The 19,572-nt window shown below is 42.1% G+C and overlaps 1 protein-coding gene across 1 annotated transcript in view; it reads right to left on the bottom strand.

Moving 5' to 3' along the window:
- TAFA4 (TAFA chemokine like family member 4) overlaps positions 1 to 19,572 on the bottom strand; it is a 179,709-nt gene that overhangs the window by 112,661 nt on the left and 47,476 nt on the right. Inside the window, exon 3 of the mRNA XM_038739984.1 lies at positions 17,089 to 17,204. Coding sequence (XP_038595912.1) covers positions 17,089 to 17,203 — 115 coding nt within the window. The 5' untranslated portion in view covers position 17,204. The remainder of the gene's footprint in view (positions 1 to 17,088; positions 17,205 to 19,572) is intronic.

Below are 19,572 nucleotides of genomic sequence, written 5' to 3'. Positions count from 1 at the left end.
CTTTAAACAGAGATGGGTAAATTAGGTGGAAAAGATACAGGAGAAAGATAAGCAGTCGAGTTTTAAACATTTTCTATTTGAGATGCAGGCAAGCTATCCAGGTGAAAATGCCCTGGAAGCAAGAGAAGGTTTGGGACTGCATGTTAAATAAGATGTTGGGGACAGTTTAGTAGTCCTTTAGAGGTGGTACCTGAACCCATGATAGTGAATGAGCTCCCTGAGAAAGCGGGTTTAGAGTGAGAAGAGAAGGGGACCCAGAGTAGAGCCCTGCAGGACATCTACAGTTTGCGGGGTGAAAGGCAGCACTCAGTACATTTAGCACTTGGGTACATAGTAAGTGCCTAAAAAATACCATTAAAAATAATAATAAAGAGGAGCTAATACAGGGTACACAGAAGAAGCACCTGGTTAGTACTGCATCAGGAAAACTGAGGCCTGATAGAATTTTATGGAAGGGACAGTGGTAATAAGAACTATGGTATTTGTTAAGCACTTACCATGTGCTAAGCACTGGGGTAGATACAGGCGTTCAGATCAGACACAGTCCGTGTCCCACATGGGGTTCAAAATCTAAAGGAGAGGGAGAAAATATACTGAATCCCCATTTTACAAGTGAGGAAGCTGAGGCCCAGAGGAATAAAATGACTTGCCCAAGGTTACAAAGCAGGCTAAAGGCAGAGGCAGGATTAGAACCCAGGTCTTCTGACTTCCAGTCCTACAGTATCTATCCACTGGGCTGCTTTTCAAGAATTCGATAGAGGGGATGAAGAAAATATGGAAGTTAAACATTAAGAGTATAAAGGAGTTCTAAAATTATTCTAATTTTAGTATTAGAATAAAAAGGGATAGGGGCTGAGTGGATAGTGCCAGAAAAGCACTGTTATAGGCACTTGGTAGAGTACAGTACAGAGTAGATATGATTACTGGCCTCAGGGAGTTTAAAATCTAGCAGGGGAGATAGATGTTAAAATCAATTACAGGTTAGACGAAGCAATAAAATATAAACATATGCACATAAGTGCAATGAGAAAGTGGGAGTACCCAAGTGTTAGGTGTCATAGACGTGCCAAAGTGACAGCTGTGGGGGAATTAAGAGTGGGGAGATGAGAGATTAATCAGGGAAGGCCTCCTGGAGGAGATGTGATTTCAGAAGGGACATGATGATGAGAGCAGGAGAGGGAGGTCCAGTCAGAAAAGAGCTGGAGGGAGGTGAGCCAAGAAGTCAATGGCAAGAGAGATGAGAACAAGGCACAGTGAGAAGGTTGGCTTGAGATGAACAACCGTGTGAGCTGGGGTGTAGGTGAGAGAGGTGGGAATAAGGAGAAGAGGGCTGATTGAGTGCCTTAAAGCCAGTGGCTAGGAGTCTTCTGCTTGATTCAGAGAGGAATGGAGAACCACTGGAGGTTTTTGAGGAGGGGGCGGGGGGTGGGGGGGAGGAATGCCCAGAACTATATTTTAGGAAAACAAACGATAGAGTCATGTATGGACTGGAAAGGGGAGATACTGATACTGGAGGCAGAGAGGTCTGTGAGGAGAATGAGGCAGTAGTCAATTTGGGTTATGACAGCTGCTTGGATCAGCCTGGTGGCAGTTTGGTTGAAGAAGAAGAGACTAATTCTAGAGATGCTGGGGAGGAAAGACCAACAGCATTTGGTGACAGATTGAATGCGGCAATTGAAAGAGAGAGAAGATTCAAGGATAATGCCAAGATTGCAAGCTTGAGAGACAGTAAGAATGAGGGTGTTGTCGACTGTAATGGGAAACTTAGGTGGAGGAGGGGATTTGAATAAAAAGATGAGGAGTTCAGTTTTAGACATATTGTGCTTGAGGTACCAACCGGGCATCACTGTAGAAATATTCTGGTAGGAGGAGTTGTGAAATTGCAGAGAAGGAGAGGTGGTAGGTGAAGCTCCTTTATTATAAATTACTTATTTATATTAATGTCTGTCTCCCCCGCTAGATTGTTAGCTCATTGCGGGCTGGGAATGCATCTACCAACTCTGTTATATTGTACTCTACCAAGTGCTTAGTACAGTGCTCTACCAGCAATAAGTGATCAATAAATGTGATTGAGAAGCTCGTCACGGGCAGGGAACGTGTCTGCTAATTCTGTTGTATTGTACTCTCACGAGTGCTTTCTACAGTACTCTGCACATAGTAAGTGCTCAATACCACTGATTGATTGATTGGGAGTGGATGAGAGCCCCAAGAGAGTGAGTGTAGACTGAGAAATGAAGGGAACTCAGAATTGAGCCTTGAGGGATGCCACCCACAGTTTGGGAGTGGGAGGCAGATGAAAATCTGGCAAAAAAGACTGAGAAGGATCAGCCCAAGAGGTAGGAAGAGAACCAAGAAAGGACGGTATCACAATAATACACTAGAACATTTACAGTTTTTGACTATGTGTTTGGGATCAGAGAGCTATCATTTTATTACCTATGTAATTTTCCCCAACATTGAAAAATTGGTGCGTATAAATTCACTATCCAAGATATAATCTTGATTTCCTTCCTACTCTTCTACTCCTCTTCATAATACAACGTAGGAAAAGGATCCACAGTTCCATGTAAAGAGTATTGTTATCATATCCGGAATTTTAATGTGGTCACTACATCATTTTTCTCTATTACCACTTCCAGAAAAGGTGATGTATCTACAGTATGTGGCATTATTTTGTCTGATATTTGATGTTTCTCACCAATATAAGATACCACTGGCAAAATGGCACAAAACATATCTAGTCATAGACTTGGGGTGATAATTATCTCACCTGTTAGCTTGGGGATTGTTTTTATCCATGGAAGCAAATCACATCTGCTGAGGCTGGCCGTTTTTTAATCAAATCTGCCTAGCACCATCTAGACAGTGTGAAGATATCGTTAGAGCTGTTACACACACAAATACACACACACACACACTCTAGCAAGTATTTCCAACCTGCAGTAAGTTATCCTATGAAGACACAGCTAATAACAAGAAGCTTCCTGAGGAGAAACTCCAAATTAAAACAACGACTTAGGCTCAATGGAAGAGAGATGGAAAAAAAAAATCAAAACAAAACTCCAGTGTTTTACATGATCCTGGTATGGTTATCAAGCACAGTATTCTCCTTTACAAGGGAAAAAAGTCCTTCCAAAGCTATTATTACATTAAAAAGATAGCAAGCAAGAGAAATGGTGATCTTTTAGTTCTTTGCTTTTTTTTAATTCTGGACGCTATTTTGAAAGATTGCTTTCATGGAAGATAATGAATTTTGAATGTTGCTTCCCCTCTTTGCAGATGGATATTATATCTGGCCTGATGAGAAGAGATTACCCTGCTGTCGCCAACAAGACATGTTTAATCGCCCCACTTAGAATTCACTGCCCTCCACTGGTTGTCACTTTCTCGAAAGGATGTAAGATGACTGCAGTAAACTAAAAAATGGACAGCTACATTTTAGCTTTTCAAGCTGTAATTCAGATGATGTTCTAACAGCTATACTTGAAGTAAATGTTTCCCTCCTGCCCAGAAGCTTATAAAATAATAAAGTCTATAATTGGGTTCATCTGTTAGAAAGATGGCAGACACTTTATTCTGTTTTTCACACACACATGATCTTGGGTTCACATGCTTTCTGATATTCACCTTAAAAACAATGCCTGGATATTTGACAGTTGGATAAATTGATCAATTTAGAGAGCCCCAAAGTGGATTTTTTTCTAATTTGCATAGGAAGATCATTGTGGGCAGAAAATGTATGTTATATTGTACTCTCCCAAGCTCTTAGTACATTCCGCTTACAGTAAACGTTCAAAAAATGCAACTGATTGACTGTCATTAAGCTTTAAGAGCATGCCTTGTTAAAGGAGACCTACATGTGAAATAATAATAATAATTATGGTATTTGTTAAATGCTATGTGCAAAACACTGTTCTAAGCACTGGGGTAGATACAAGGTAATCAGGTTGTCAGTCAAACAATCAATCGTATTTATTGAGCGCTTACTGTGTGCAGAGAACTGTACTAAGTGCTTGGGAAGTTTGTCCCATGTGGGGCTCACAGTCTCAATCCCCATTTTACAGATGAGGTAACTAAGGCACAGAGAAGTTAAGTGACTTGCCCAAGGGCACACAGCAGACAAGTGGTGGAGTCGGGATTAGAACCCACGACCTCTGACTCCCAAGTCCGTGCTCTTGCCACTAGGGCATGCTGCGATATCACATGAGAAGCTGAGAAGCAGTGTTGCCTGGTGGATAGAGCGCAGGCCTGGGAGTCAGAAGAACCTGGGTTCTAGTCCCAGCTCCACCACTTGTCTGCCATGAGACCTTGGGGAAATCACTTCATTTCTCTATGCCTCAGTTACCTCATCTGTAAAATGCAGAATAATACTCTGAGCCCCATGTGGGACAGGGACTGTGTCCGACCTGTATCTACCCCAGCACTTAGTACAGTACCTGGCACATAGTAAGTTCTTAACAAATATCATTTTTTTAAAAAAATTCAGTTTTTGCTGCTACATGCCGCTTTTCAAATACAGGGCAGAGTCATTTCATTTTCATCATTAAAGCATGGCAATTTAAATTTTTTTTAAAGGTCAGTGATGTTGTTATTCACTTTTCCATCACCTGGATACAATTGCCCCGACTGCGGCAGATAGAATGAAACAGTGGCATAGTCTCAGTGTCCATCTTATTCAGTGCTCCTTAGCACCATTTAAACTTGTAAATAGAGCTCATCTGGTTTCCAGGTGTTCAGTAAATTAATAAACATTAGAGTCACATAGGCATTAGGGAGTTTAGAGTTAAGAATTTGAGTTTCTTCAAAGCACACACAGTACTTACAATCAATTGCTTTGATTTAAAAGGTAAAACATGTTACATTGCTGGAACTATCCCCAAATGTTATTTTGAGACAACCATATGGTCTGGAATATTTAAAGCTCCTAAATAACACCTTGGGAAACATCACGATTCTTTATTTTTAATCAGTTTCCACTCTCTTCTTTTTACAACAAAGACTGATTACCTAGGTTAGAGCTCGGGGTACAGCACTGATAGTCAAATGCTTTCTCTGGAAAACAACATTGAAGTATTCTTTTTTGCCTAACAACCATATATTTTGAACAATATGTACCTAAGAATAATAATAGTGATAATAATTGGGGCATTTGTTAAGTGTTTACTATATGCCAAGCACTGTACTAAGCACTGGGGTAGAAGCAAGAAAATCAGGTCCCAGATGGGGCTCACAGTTTAAGTTAGAGGGAGAATCCCCATTTTGTAGAGGGAATTGAGGGGAAGATACAATATAGTCAGATCAGACAGATTGTGAGCACTGTATGGGGTGGGGACTAAGTAGGAGGGAGAACAGGTACTGAATCTCCACTCTACAGATGAGGAAAATAAGGCACAGAGACTCAGTTAGTGACTTGCCCAAGATACACAGCAGACAAGTGGTAGAGCAGGGATTAGAACCCAGGTCCTTTGATTCCCAGGCCCATGCTCTTTCCACTACGCCATGCTGAAACTTCTTGTGAATCAAATTGGCATCTGCATCTACAAAATAGAGGACCTTTCAAAGTAGGCCTTTTCTTTTGAGTAATAGAAGAATGGTCCATATTAAATGTAATTTACATTGTCCTTATTTAAAGAAAGAGCAACACTTTTTGGCCTATCAATTCCCCACAAACCCTCCTCAATATGGGTAAAGCTCTACTAGTTTATTCTGATTTTATCAATGGCCTCGGGATTTCAACTTGTAGCTGTTTAGTTGAGGCAGGTCCAGAATATTCACATCCCATAAACCCTGCTCCCTTATTTTTGATTAAACTCAAAAATTAAGAATAGTCTATCAAGTTAGCAATGGGAAAAAACATTCATTGCTAGTGAGGTCAAGTAAATCACTTACTGTAACCTGCGATGGTAATGTCAGTATTTTCCCCATCATTCTCGGTTTAATTAAACTGAGATCACCTCAAGAGGGTAGGCATGTACCAGGTTTCAGTTTCATGTTAAATAGAGCAGGTAGGGAAACTATGTTAAATTGTAGCTCAGTATTCAGAACATTAGCTTGTTTGCTTCTAAGGAACTTGTGACTGTAAAAGAAACGCAAGAATTTCAAATTAATCAGGAATTTTTTTTCTCTTTTTTGACTACTAAAATAAATTTCAAGTCTATTCCCGTAGGGTTGCATCATGCATGGCTAAAGGGGAATAATCATAGAAAAATCATAGCATTTTAGAGAACATACTAAATTATTATCAAATGGAAGTCTAGCAAGGGCATCCCAAATGCAACTATATGTCAGAACAAGCATTTCACCTGAAAAGTGTATGAAAAGAAAAAGCAATAGTTTCTCAGGCATTTCTTCCATTTCAGGTCAGTAAAGAAGAATACTCTCATGCAGAGAACTCTTGCTCTAAAAATGATCCCACCATCTGTCGACTGTATGACCTGAGGCAAGTCACTTAACTTCCCTGTGCCTCATTTACCTCATCTATAAAATGGGGATTAAGACTGTGAGTCATATATGGGACAGGGACTGCGTCCAATCTGATTAGCTTGTATCTTACCTCCGTGCCTGATGCAGAGCAAATGCTTAACAAATATCATTTAAAAAAAAAAAGAAAAAAGAAAATGAGTACTTATACCACCATGTACAGATTACAAGTAGAACTTTCTGTTGTGGAGACCCTATATTTGGAGGCAGAATAATAATAATAATAATAATGTAAAAAATACTTCGAAGAAAACATTAAGATCTAAAAGGAGTTAAGTGGAACACATAGATAAATCAGATTACACTATGTCTGAGCCAAGAAATACAAATGACTCATAATTCTAATTAGCAAAATGCACAGTTATGACTTGTATCATTAGACAGAAAGCTTGGTGCCAGATTGCTTTTCTGCATGACTCTCCTATTTTTAGCCTTGCAGATCCCTCTAGTGGAGCAAATGAAGTACTGTTAGTGTGCTTAAAATTAAGAACATAAGCAATGCCATTACCGTCAGAGATATTATGGTCCATCCACATCATCATCATCATCATCAATGGTATTTATTAAGTGCTTAATCCATTCAGAGCACTGTAATGAGAGCTTGGGGGAGTACAAGAAAGGGTACTTGGAAGAACAGTACGATGGTTTACCTCCTTAACATCCATCTTAATTGTAACATATATTCCAACTCACATCTACAACTTTTTCCTTCACATCCCTAAGTTAGCCGTTAATAGTTCAAGATAGACCTCTCATCCATGAATTTGAACATACCTTCTATAAAGTAACTCTATCCAGAAACTATGGACACCTATGGCACTATGACACCTGATGTTCCTTTTAAAATAAACCTAAAAGAAGACCTCCTACATTATCTAAGTCAGTCTTTTTGAGTGACTTCCCATGCTGGGCTGGTCACCTTTCATTCTATTTTATTTTATTTTTCTTTTGTTTTATCTGCAGCTAAGATTCTATTTCATGTCACTCCGTTTCACCAGCTTTGGGATGCTACCACTAGGTGGGATGGCTGGGAATTGGGATGGCAGAATTCATAGTGGCGACTACACCAATGTTAGGGGTAATAACGGGCAGAAATTAAGAGATAATCAATCAACTCTATTTATTGAATGCTTACATTGTGCAGAGCACTGAACTAAATGCTTGGGAGAGTACACTATAACAGAGTTGGTAGAAACATTCCCTGTCCACAACAAGCTTACAGGCTAGAGTGGGAGACAGACATTAATATAAATAAATTATGTATATGTACATAACTGCATAAGTGAATAAAGGGTGCAAATCCAAGTATAAGGGCGGCACAGAAGGAAGAAGAAGAAATGAGGGCTTAGGTGAGAACAGTCCTTTGGAGGAGATGTGCCTTCAATAAGGCTTTGAAGTTGGGGAGAGTGTTAGCCTGTAGAATACGACAAGAGAGGGCACTCCTGGCCAGGGGCAGGACTTGGGCAAAAGGTTGGCTTTGAGATAGACAAGATGGAGGTACAGTGAGTCTTTTGGAACTGGAGGAGCGAAGTGTGTGGGCTGGGTTGTCGTGGGAAATCAGGGCGGTAAGATAGGAGGGGGCAAGGAGGTTGAGTGCTTTTTAAAGCCTATGGTAAGGAGTTTCTGTTTGATGTGCAAGTGGATGGGCAATCTTTGGAGGATCTTGAGTGGAGAAACATGGACTTGAACATTATTGTAGAAAAATGATCCAGGCAGCAGAGTGAAATATGGGCTGGAGGGGGGAGAGACAGGAAACAGAGGGGTCAGCAAAAAGGCTTGCGCAGTAGTCAAGGTGGGCTAGGATAAATGCTCGGGTTTACATGGCAGCAATTTGGATGGGGAGGAAAGGGCAGATTCTAGAGAGGTTGTGTAGGTAGAACAAACAAGATTTGGTGACAGAATGAATATGTGGGTTGAATAAGAGAGATGAGTAGAGGATAATGCTAAGATTACAGGCTTTTGAGATGGGGAGGATGGTAGTGGTATTGTCTACAGTGTTGGGAAAGTCAGGGATAGGACAGGGTTTGGATGAGAAGACAAGTTCTATTTTAGACAAGTTTAAGATGTTGGCGGGATATCCAAGTAGCAATGTCATGAATGCGTCACCCTGCCTTGCTCTCTGTGCTCTTTCCCCTCTCCCTTCCCTGTCCCGGCAACAGCAGCTCCACAACAATTAGGTATATATCTGTAATTTTATTTGTATTGATGTCTTTCTCCCCCTCTCTAGACTGTGAGCTCGTTGTGGTCAGGGAATGTCATTGTTTGTTGTTGTACTGTACTTCTCCAAGTGCTTGGTACAGTGTTCTACACAAAGTAAGCATTTAATATGATTGAATGAATGAATGAATGATTGCAAGACTGTAGAGAAAGCAAGAGACTGGGGCTGAAGATGTAGATTTGGGAATCATCTGCATAGAGGTAGTAGCTGAAGCCATGGGAGTGAATATGTTCTCCAAGGGATTGGGTGTAGAAGGGGACTCAAAACTGAACCTTGAGGGACTCCCAGAGTTAGGGGGTGGTCGGCAGAGGAGTATCCCACAAAAGAGACTGAGAATGAGGTGCCAAAGAGATAGGGGGAGAACCAGGAGAGGACAGTGTCAGTGAAGCTAAAGTTGGATAATGTTTCCAGTAAAACAGGGTGGTCAGCAGTGGCAAAGGCACCTGAGAGGTAGAGGAGGATTACGATGGAGTAGAGGCCATTGTATTTGGCAAGGAGATCATTGGTGACCTTGGAAAGGGCAGTTTCTGATGAGTGAAGGGGGTGGAAGCCAAACTGAAGTGGGGGCATTAGAGACAGCAGGTGTAGACAACTTGCTCTAGGAGTTTGGAGAGGAAAGGTAGGAGGCAGTTGGGGTGATAACTTGAGGGAGCTATGAGGCCAAAGGAGGGGGTTTTTTTGTTGTATTTTTTAGCATGGGGGAGACATGAGCATGTTTGAAAGCAGTGGGGAAACAGCCATTGGAGAGTGAACAGTTGAAGATGGTGGTCAAAGAGGGGAGAAGGGAAGTGACAAGTGGCAACATGGCTTAGTGGATAGAGCAGAAGCCTAGGAGTCAGAAAGAACTGTGTTCTAATCCTGGCTCTGCCACATGTATGCTATGTGACTTTGGGCAAGTCACTTCACTTCTCTGGGCCTCAATTCCCTCATCTGTAAAATGGGGATTAAGAGTGTGAGCCCCATGTGGTTCAGGGACTGCGCCCAACCTGATTAACTTATATCTACTCCAGCACTTAAAACAGTGCTTGGCACATAGTAAGCGCTTAACAAATACCATTATCATCATCATGATCAATGGGGCTAGGGTTGGAGGTGCAGGTGCATAAAAAGCATAGGGTTCAGTCAATCAATGGTATCTACTGAGAGCTTATTCTGGGCAGAACACTGTACTTAAGCACTTGGGAAAGTACAATAAAATAGACACAGTCCCTGCCCATCTTGTAATGGCAGTAGGGTCATATATATTGTATTGTCTGATTAATGTATCCTTGACTCTACACTGCTCTTGGGGAGAGAAAAAAATAACTTCTCATTTTCCTGCTTGTTTTTGTGAAAGGAGATTGGCAATGATGAGGGCAAAGACAATGCCTAGAGGGTCAGCAGTGAATGCAACAAGTTTGAATCCTCGCTGAAGCACTCTCAGGATACCCCTCCTTGCTTTGTCACCCAGTAATTTTCCCCAACTCAGGTTGGATACCACAGAGTCAAGGGAGCCAAGATAAATTTATTTATTCATATTGTCTGTCTCTTCCTCTAGACTGTAAGCTCTTTAGGTGCAGGGAATGTGTCTGCTAATTCTGTTGTATCGGACACTCCCAGGCACTTAGTTCAGTGTTTTGCACATAGTAAGCACTCAATAAATACCATTATTTGATTGATTGATGACTAACCAACTCTGGGTCTGGGAAGTGGAACTCTTTGGAATGCAGAAGAAGAGCACACTAGGGGGAGACTCAAAGAAGTATAAACAGACATAGCAATCAGAAGCAACAGAAAGCAGTGAGGAGGTCCTAGATATTTCCATGAAACATCCCATGCTAACTCTCCTTCTCTTCCCCTGACAGAGCCCTAGCTCTCTAAAGCGAGTGAGCCTGATTGTTTTCCCCTTTTCATTTGGAGGGCACAAAAAAATGGCATGTTTTTCACAAAGTGTTATTTTGTCCTCCTTGGGGGCCTGGCCACCTGTTGTATTAACAAGAAAATGTCAGTCCAACAGATGAATCTGTTGAAAAAGTGTGAGCACTCCAGGAGAATCCGTAGAAAAGACACTGTTCTAACTTCTGACAATTAAGCCTTCAACTGCCACCTGGAGAAGATGTGTGACACATGCAGTGAAACCCCTAGTGTTTTGCGCCCCATCACATCTGTGGTCAGGGCAAATGAAAACCCAGTTTGGTATTCATGGACACAAAGGGTCAAGAGTGTATCTCTGAGTTTCTAAGCATTTGCAAGTATTTCTGGGTAGGACCAGGTCTACTCTGTCAAACTTTACCAAAGGGTATAACAGTTACCCAGTGAATCTGAAGAGGGATTGACGTTCCATTCTGTTGAATCTGATTAGAAAAAATTCACTCTATCTTGATCAGGAACCGGCACTGCATCCCCCAGTGTGGAAGTCAGAGTGGCATGCCAAGCCATTCTAGCAGTCATTCTGGCTATTCTGTCCAAGTTAGGTGTACTGATGCTATTTCTGGAGTAATGGTGACACTTTCAGTTTGAAACTGTGGCTCTAGAGATCTGAACCACAACAAAGGTAACTTCGTTCACTCTCTCCAGTCCATTCTCCCTCCATATGTGTGGGGGTACACTATGGACTGGAAGCAGCATGGCTTAGTGGGTAGAGTATGAGCCTGGGAGTCAGAGGACCTGGGTTCTAATCCCAGTTCTGCCACTTGTCTGCTAAGTGACCTTGGATAAGTCACTTCACTTCCTGGTACCTCAGTTTCCTCATCTGAAAAATAGGGATTAAAAACCTCTTCTCCCTCCCCCTTAGGCTTTGAGACCCAGGTGGGACAAGGACTGTGTCCAACCTAATTATCTTGTATTTATCCCAGTATTTAGTACAGTGCTTGACATAGGTGCTTAGTACAGTGCTCTGCACACAGTAAGCGCTCAATAAATACGAATGAATGAATTGAATGAATTAATGTAGTAAGCCCTTAACAAATACCACTATTATTACTGTTATGATTATTATTATGATTAGTAAGTGCTTAGGGGTGGGATTAAGTGCATGAGTGAGGCAGTAAGGAGAGAAAACAGGGTGCAGGGATGAGAGGTTAGTCAGGGCAGGCTTCCTGCATGGAACATGATTTTAGTATGGCTTTGATTAGTCCGCTATGTATAAACTGTGTCTGACCTGATTATCTGGTGTTTGGCAAATAGTAAGTGCTTAACAAATACCACTATTATATGTAGGGGAGGGAGTTCCAGGAAAGAGGGAAGGCTTGAACAAAGAGTCGACTGCAGGTGAGATGAGAAAGAGAGACAATGAGCAGGTTGGTATTAAAGGAGTAAAGTGTGGGCTGGGTAGCACGGGGAGAGGAATGAAGTAAATAAGATGAAAGGAGCTAATTGAGTGCTCAAAGCTGATGGTGAGAAGTTTGTGCTTTATATGGAGATGGATGAGCAACCACTGGAGATACTTGAGGAGTGGGGAGATGTGCAAAGAACGATTTTTTAGGAAAATGACCGGAGCAGCAGAGTAAAGAATAGAATGGAGAGGAGAAAGGCTGGAGTCAGGGAGATCAACAAGGAGACTGATTGCAGTAGAGTCCAGATGGGATATGACAAGTACTTGAACCAATGTGGTAGCTGTTTGGGTGGAAAGGAAGGAGCAAATTCTGGAAATGTTGTGGAGACAATTGGCAGGACTTAATAACTGACACTATGTAGTTTGAATGACAGAAGAGTCAAGGATAATGCCAAGGTTGCTGGCTTGTTCAGCAGGGAGGATGGTAGTGTTGTCTATAGTGATGGGAGCGTCAGGGGTAGGAAAGAATATGAAAGGTTCAGTCTGGACGTGTCGAGTTTGAGGTGATGGCAGATCATCACGGTAGAGATGTCCAGAAGGCAGGAGGAAATGTGAGACTGCAGAGAGGGGAAGCGAGATCAGAGTTGGAGAGGTAGGTAGACTTGGGAATCATCTGTGTAGAGGTGTTAGTTGAAGCTGTGGGAGTGAATGAGCTCCCAAGGGAGTGGGTGTAAATGGAAAATAGAAGAAGACGCAGAACTGAGCCTTAACTGACCCTCACAGTTAGAAGACAGGAGGTAGAAGAGGAGCCTGTGAAAAACACCGAGACGGAGCAGGAAGGGAGCAAGTCTACCAACTCTGAAGTTGCACACCGTTAGTGCCCAATAAAAGACACAGATTAAACTAGGAGAACCAGGAGAAGACAGTATCAATGAAGCCAAGTTATGATATTGTTTCCAGGAAAAATGTCAAAAATAGCAGAGAGGTCAAGAGACCTTTACACTTTATGCTTCCCAACGTCACAAAAGTAGTCTCGTGAACTTCTAACTTTTAGAATGTTCTAAAATAAATCGATTCTAGTGACCTAATTCTTTTGTCTTGGAGTGCACGTTTACATTTTACATAACGTTTGCTGCCCTCTTGTGGTGGAGGCTGTGACACTCATGATAAAAGGAAAAACTGAAGAGTCTAGCAATGTATTGAAAAAGAAAAAGGACATTACCCCTCTGTTTTGAAATAGAAAACAAAAAAGCTTGTTAGTCAACACTTTTTTTAGGAGCCAGACGTTAAAGATTTCCCAGATGTTCATTTTTAAGTGTGGGGGGAAAAAGTTAGCCTAGAAGGAAAAATCTGTTCTTTTTCAAGTAATGTAGTACCTAAGATAAAATAATATTTTGCCTTTCTAAAAGCAATGAAATCAGGATTTCTCCATTTATGTCAATGATTAGCACCGTGAAGCTTCATGTACTAAATGTTTTAATGCTGTGTTTTCCCATCCAAAGCAAAACTGGCACTTGACAAAATTATCCAGATAATTCAGGGTAAAAACTGAAAAATTCTAGGATTACAAAGAATTTTAGGATCAAGAGCTATTACCTTAATCTTCTGCCTTTAGCTATGGAGGCAACTATTAAAACTCTTCATCTTCCCACTCAAATCCTCTCTTTCACCTAACTTTCCCAACACAGCTGACATCACTACCAACCTCCCTGTCTCTAAAGTCCAGCACCTTGACATTATCCTCGACTCCTCCCTCAAATTCTGTTGGATTTTTTTCCACACTTCCAGGATATACACCTTTCTCTCTAACCAAAAGGCCACCATTCTGCTCAAGGCACCTGTCATATCTTCCACATTAGTCATTCATTCAATCAAAATTTTTGAGTACTTACTCTGTGCAAAGCACTGTACTAAGCACTTGGGAGAGCACAATACAACAACCAACAGGCACATTTCCTACCAGGGTTGAATGAATGAATATGGGATTTCAAACAGAGGGAGGAGTCAAGGATAACATCAAGGTTCTGGACTTCAGAGACAGGGAGGCTTCTGCTTCCTCGACCAAAATAAAAACAGCACAGCCAGTTGTAAAACAGTATTTACCACATGGGCTGGATGAACCACCTCCCTGGGCCCCAAGCCCATTCCCTCCAGTGGACCCTGAGCATGGAGGCACCTGGAAGAGTGGGAAAGTATACACAATCCCTTGTTAGCATTACTTTCAGAATGTCACCTCCTCTCTCGTGTCCTTAGCCACTGTCTTCTCCCACCTCAGACCCATTGTTCCTATCCAGCTATACCTTGCTTATAATTTCTGTTTGACCTATTTCTCATTCCAATCCTTCTGTGTGGAAGTCCCTCCCTTTCCTGCTTTGCTGGAGCACCCTCTAGACTGTAAATTCATTGTGGGCAGGCTGGCAACATATAGAGACAGTCCCTACCCAACAGTGGGCTCACAGTCTAGAAGGGGGAGACAGAGAACAAAACCAAACATACTAACAAAATAAAATAAATAGAATAGATAGGTACAAGTAAAATAAATAAATAAACAGAGTAATAAATATGTACAAACATATATACATATATACAGGTGCTGTGGGGAAGGGAAGGAGGTAAGATGGGGGGGATGGAGAGGGGGAGGAGGGGGAGAGGAAGGAAGGGGCTCAGTCTGGGAAGGCCTCCTGGAGGAGATGAGCTCTCAGTAGGGCCTTGAGCTCTCAGTAGGGCCTTTCCAGTTACCAATATCAGAGATCCAGCATCTCTCCCTTTTCTCTCCTGCAGTCCCCTACCACTGATTCAGAACCTCCATCCCAATTCCATTAGGTGGTATCAGTCAATCAAGGATATTTATTGAGCACTTACTGTGCACAGAGCACTGTACTAAGTGCTTGGGAGTACAATATGATAGGTTTGGTAGAGATGTTCCCTGTTTACAACACACTGGCTACCAGGAAAACGTCTTTCCATCACTCCAACTCTGCAGACCCCTTGTCCTGGACAGCCAGCCACTACTGGGCTGAGAACACCAGCCAACCCCGATACAGAAGGCACCTTTGAATTTCTAAGACCAAGCCAAGGAACCAAGCATAGGGAGGGAAGGAGAAAGTGCTGTGCAATCCAGTGACACTACATGTAGCTCTCTGCTTGCAGCATAATGTGATGGCATCATGTTTCATATGAAGGGCAGCAAGTTTTCCCCATTACTTCAGTTGGTCAAGAGTCTCAAGCCAGTACTGCCCATAGGGCCTGGTAGATGATAAGACACTCGGAACAAAAACTGGAAATCTCTCAGCTCAGAAATACCCCTGCTCCTACTCAGAGCATGAAGGGCAGAGATAGTCTGCAATAGTTGATCTGTAACCCTTAATTGAAAGTTTACTGGATGAATATAAGGATACTTGCAGAGTTGATGAATCAACAGTTTTATTCTTACTTTGAATATATTCCTTGGAAATTTTCTTCCAATTCATAGAACTGAATAATGAACTTAGAACTTTATGCTGAAAATACTTGAAATTTTTTCCAAGTGCTATTCTTACCCTCTGCCCAAAAAAGAACTGTGCATTTACCAGTTAAAATGAATGACTTTGTCCAGAACTAATTCATCAAGAAAACCAACCATAAGTTTGAAGTGTATGCATTATGAAACCGAAAATGATTTGATGGATTTGGTTGACTGATTGTGGAAGAATCTGTTCAAATTTCAATTAAAATTTTGCTTGATCATCAGTCCTAGCTGGAAGGGAAAGATGACATTTAGGGATTTCAAAATTTGTACTGCTCCTAAAATTATTCAAAACAATGGAGTTTGAGAATTATAAAACTCAAACAATAAAAACATTTTAGCAGACATATTAAAGCGCTCCCATTTTGGGACTATAAAGTGAAATTGTGGACTGATTCAAGATTAGCTATTTCATAAAAAGTCCTAGGGTTTTTGTTGCTCTTTCATTTCAAATTAAAGCATATATGACCTTGATTTTGCCAGAGAATCTATTAGAGAGTGAATTAATGCTAGGAAAAAAAAAAAAAAAACCTTTGGGAAGTTTCCAGATGTGGATCTTCAGAATGAGAATTACAAAAAAGAGAGGCGAGTGAGACAGCGAGAGCGCGAAACCATGAAATTTACTTGTGTGTGTGTGTGTGTGTGTGTGTGTGTGTGTGTGTGTGTGTGTGTGTGTGTGCGCGCGCGCGCATGTATGTTTAAATCCAAAAAACCCTTACTCTTTAGCTGGGGAATTGAATTTTGGTTTCCAAGGTGAAGGAAGTGACTTAACTGGGAAGGAAAGATAACATTCAGTCTTAAAGAATTATATGGAAGAGCAGGAACCCACCCTACAAATTATTAGAAATGACACAGACATTCATTCATTTTGAACAAGTTACCATTGAGCTGGAAAGGCCTGTGAATAATTCCTCAATGACCAGCCAGGGTCAGATCTACTTAACTATCAAAAGAGAAAAAGAAGGGATTCAAATAGAGATCTACCCATGGGGAGCCAGAACAAATCCATCCGGGCCACACTGGCCTTCCTGCCTCTCCTTTACCAAACTTTCCCTGAGCCTGCTTTTTCTGATAACCTCTCCCACCACTTGGGCTGCTTCAACTCTTCCTTGTCCCTACTTCCACTGGGGCTCTTAGGCTAATTCAAATAATACTAGCACAAAACATCAACCTTAGCTTACACTGTGAACCCCATGTGGGACAGGGACTGTGTCCTTGTATCAACCCCAGCACTTGACAGTGCTTGACTCACAGTAGGAGTTTAACAAATACCATAATTATTATTACACACTGTGAAAATGAATGAAACAAAGTCAGGATATTGCTCTGAAATCCTTGGAGAAAAGCATTACATAAAAACAAGTTATTCTTTATATTTTTTCATTATTACTGGAAAATAATTTTCTAAAAGGTAGCATTTCTGGAAATCACTATGAAAACTGACAAGAAAGAATACTCTTGAGTACTGGAACTTTTCATAACCTTATTCTGATTTTTTTTTTCCATCTTTTGTACTGGTTATTACACGACGTCAACAATTTCATCCATTATCAGTGGCTAAAAGTGAACTCTGACATCCTGTGAGTGTTACTAATTGATCTCAGTAGTATACAATGAGTTTAAAGCTCCTACCTGGGTGTCCCCGGAGATGGTGGCTAGAGGCAGACAACAATTTGCAGCACACCATTAGCGCACAGACCAGAAAGAGCCAGTGAGACAGCAGCATCGATTTGGCATAGAATCTCATCCTGAAGGCAAAAAAGGAAACAGTTGAGTGAACGAGCAAAATGGCTGGGGAATACCACAAAAATGATGTTGTGAATGCAGAAGAAAGCAGACAAAATGCTAACTGGTAAATGAAATTGTTTATTAAAAAGGAACATGTACAAAATCTAATCATGCCTAGTTTTAACTTGATTTTTGATAAATACATTTTAAAAATAAGGTGGAAATGTTAGCACCACAGCTAAACACCAAAGTCTAGACTGTTTTGTGGTTCAAATAAGTTTTCCTATTATTACATTTATTTTAGGTTATCTGATTTTAAAAATTGAGAAAACACTGCACATTCAGAAGCAGATTCAATTAAAACATGCCCAACTTCAGTACTTGAAATTTAAGCTCAGGAATGTTGCAAATCCTTCAGCTGCGCATGAAGCATATCTGATCTGGAAACCCGGATATGTGTTTTATTGAAATAGACCCTAAGGTTTGCTGGAGAAATTCAACATTCAATATTTTCAGGAAGTGCTGCATATTAGCAGGTTTTAAATTAATTAAAAGCAGCTTAGAGATGTGCACTATAACAACTGAACAAAACTCTTTTTCATCAAAGTCATTTGGCAGGCAATTAAGAAGTATTTTGCTCCAAGATAAGCCTAACTAGTTACATGAAGGAAAAATAGAAACCCATTCTAATGAATGTGAAAGTTACTTTCTCTTGTGTTTTATTCCCTTTCTGGCTTTCAGTGTACTTGAACAGGTCTTTGATTGCCTGTCAAGTTCATCTCTTCATCTCCCGCTCCATTTTAAGTAAGATCCCTTTCATCCTGGACCTATTCCTTTCCAGCTCTCTACTTCTCCTTGCCCTAACTGAAACATGGTTGTCTCCGGACGACACGGTCTCTTCAGCTGCTCTCTCCAGTGGAGGCCTCTTCTTCTCCCACTCCCCCAGACTCACCAGAAAAGGAGGTGGTGTCGGTTTCCTTCTCACCCCCAATGTCGCTTTCGCACTATCCCTCCTCCCCCTTCCCTTTCCTTCCCTTCCTTTGAAGCCCACATTATTCACCTCTACCACCCCCTCCAGATTCTTGTAGCCGTCTCTACCGCCCCCCCGGCCCCACCTCCAACTTCTTTAACGATTTTGACCCCTTCCTCACCTTCCTTCTCTCATTTTCCATGCCCACTCTGATCCTCGGAGACTTCAACATCCACATGGATATCCCTGATGACTCCTCTGCCGACCGCCTCCTATCTCTCCTCGACGCTGCCAACCTTTTGCTCCACCCCACCTCACCCACTCACCAACTTAGTCATACTCTCGACCTCATCATCTCCTATCGCTGCACTGTGTCCACCCTCACCAACTCTGAAATCCCTCTCTCTGATCATAATCTTCTCACCTGCCTCCTCACTCACACTCCTTTCCCCTGTAAATCCATATTACTCCCTCACAGAGATCTCCGCTCTCTTGACCCCATCCATCTTTCTGAGAGCCTCACACCCCACCTCACCGCCCTCTCCTCTCTACCCAGTCTTGATGATCAGATTACTGCTCTCAACTCTACCCTTTCTACTCAACTAGATTCACTTGCTGCCCTTTCCCTTTGCCGCTCTCGTACCACTAACCCACAGCCCTGGATCACTGCCACTGTCTGCCTCCTTCGCTCTTATGCTCGAGCCGCCGAACGCTGCTGGAGAAAGTCTAAACACCATGCCAACCTCGTTCACTTCAAGTTTATCCTTTCCTGCCTTAACTCAGCCCTCTCCTCTAACAGACAAAACTATTTCTCCTCCCTTATTGACACCCAAGCCCATCTTCCCCGCCAGCTCTTCTGTACATTTAACTCCCTTCTCATGCCCCCGGTTCCTCCCCCTCCTCCTTCCCTCACCCCCAACGATCTGGCCTCCTACTTCATTAACAAAATTAAATCCATCAGGTCCGACCTCCCCAAAGTCACTCCCCCTCCTTCTCCAACCCCCCGGCCCTCAACACTCTGCTACTCTCCCATCCTTTCCAGCAGTATCCTCAGAGGAGCTCTCCTCCCTCCTCTCAAGTGCTACTCCGGCCACCTGTGCTTCTGACCCCATTCCCTCTCATCTCATGAAATCTCTCGCTCCGTCCCTTCTCCCCTCCTTAACTTCCATCTTCAACCACTCACTCTCCACTGGTTCCTTCCCCTCGGCCTTCAAACATGCCCACGTCTCTCCCATCCTAAAAGAACCCTCTCTTGACCCCACCTCACCTTCTAGTTATTGCCCCATATCCCTCCTACCATTCCTTTCCAAACTCCTTGAACGAGTTGTCTACACGCGCTGCCTCGAATTCCTCAACACCTACTCTCTCCTCGACCCCCTTCAGTCTGGCTTCCGTCCCCTACATTCCACAGAAACTGC

Source organism: Tachyglossus aculeatus, chromosome X1 (genome assembly GCF_015852505.1).
Source record: "Tachyglossus aculeatus isolate mTacAcu1 chromosome X1, mTacAcu1.pri, whole genome shotgun sequence".
Lineage (NCBI taxonomy): Eukaryota > Metazoa > Chordata > Mammalia > Monotremata > Tachyglossidae > Tachyglossus > Tachyglossus aculeatus.
This window is presented reverse-complemented; position numbering and strand designations above follow the sequence as displayed.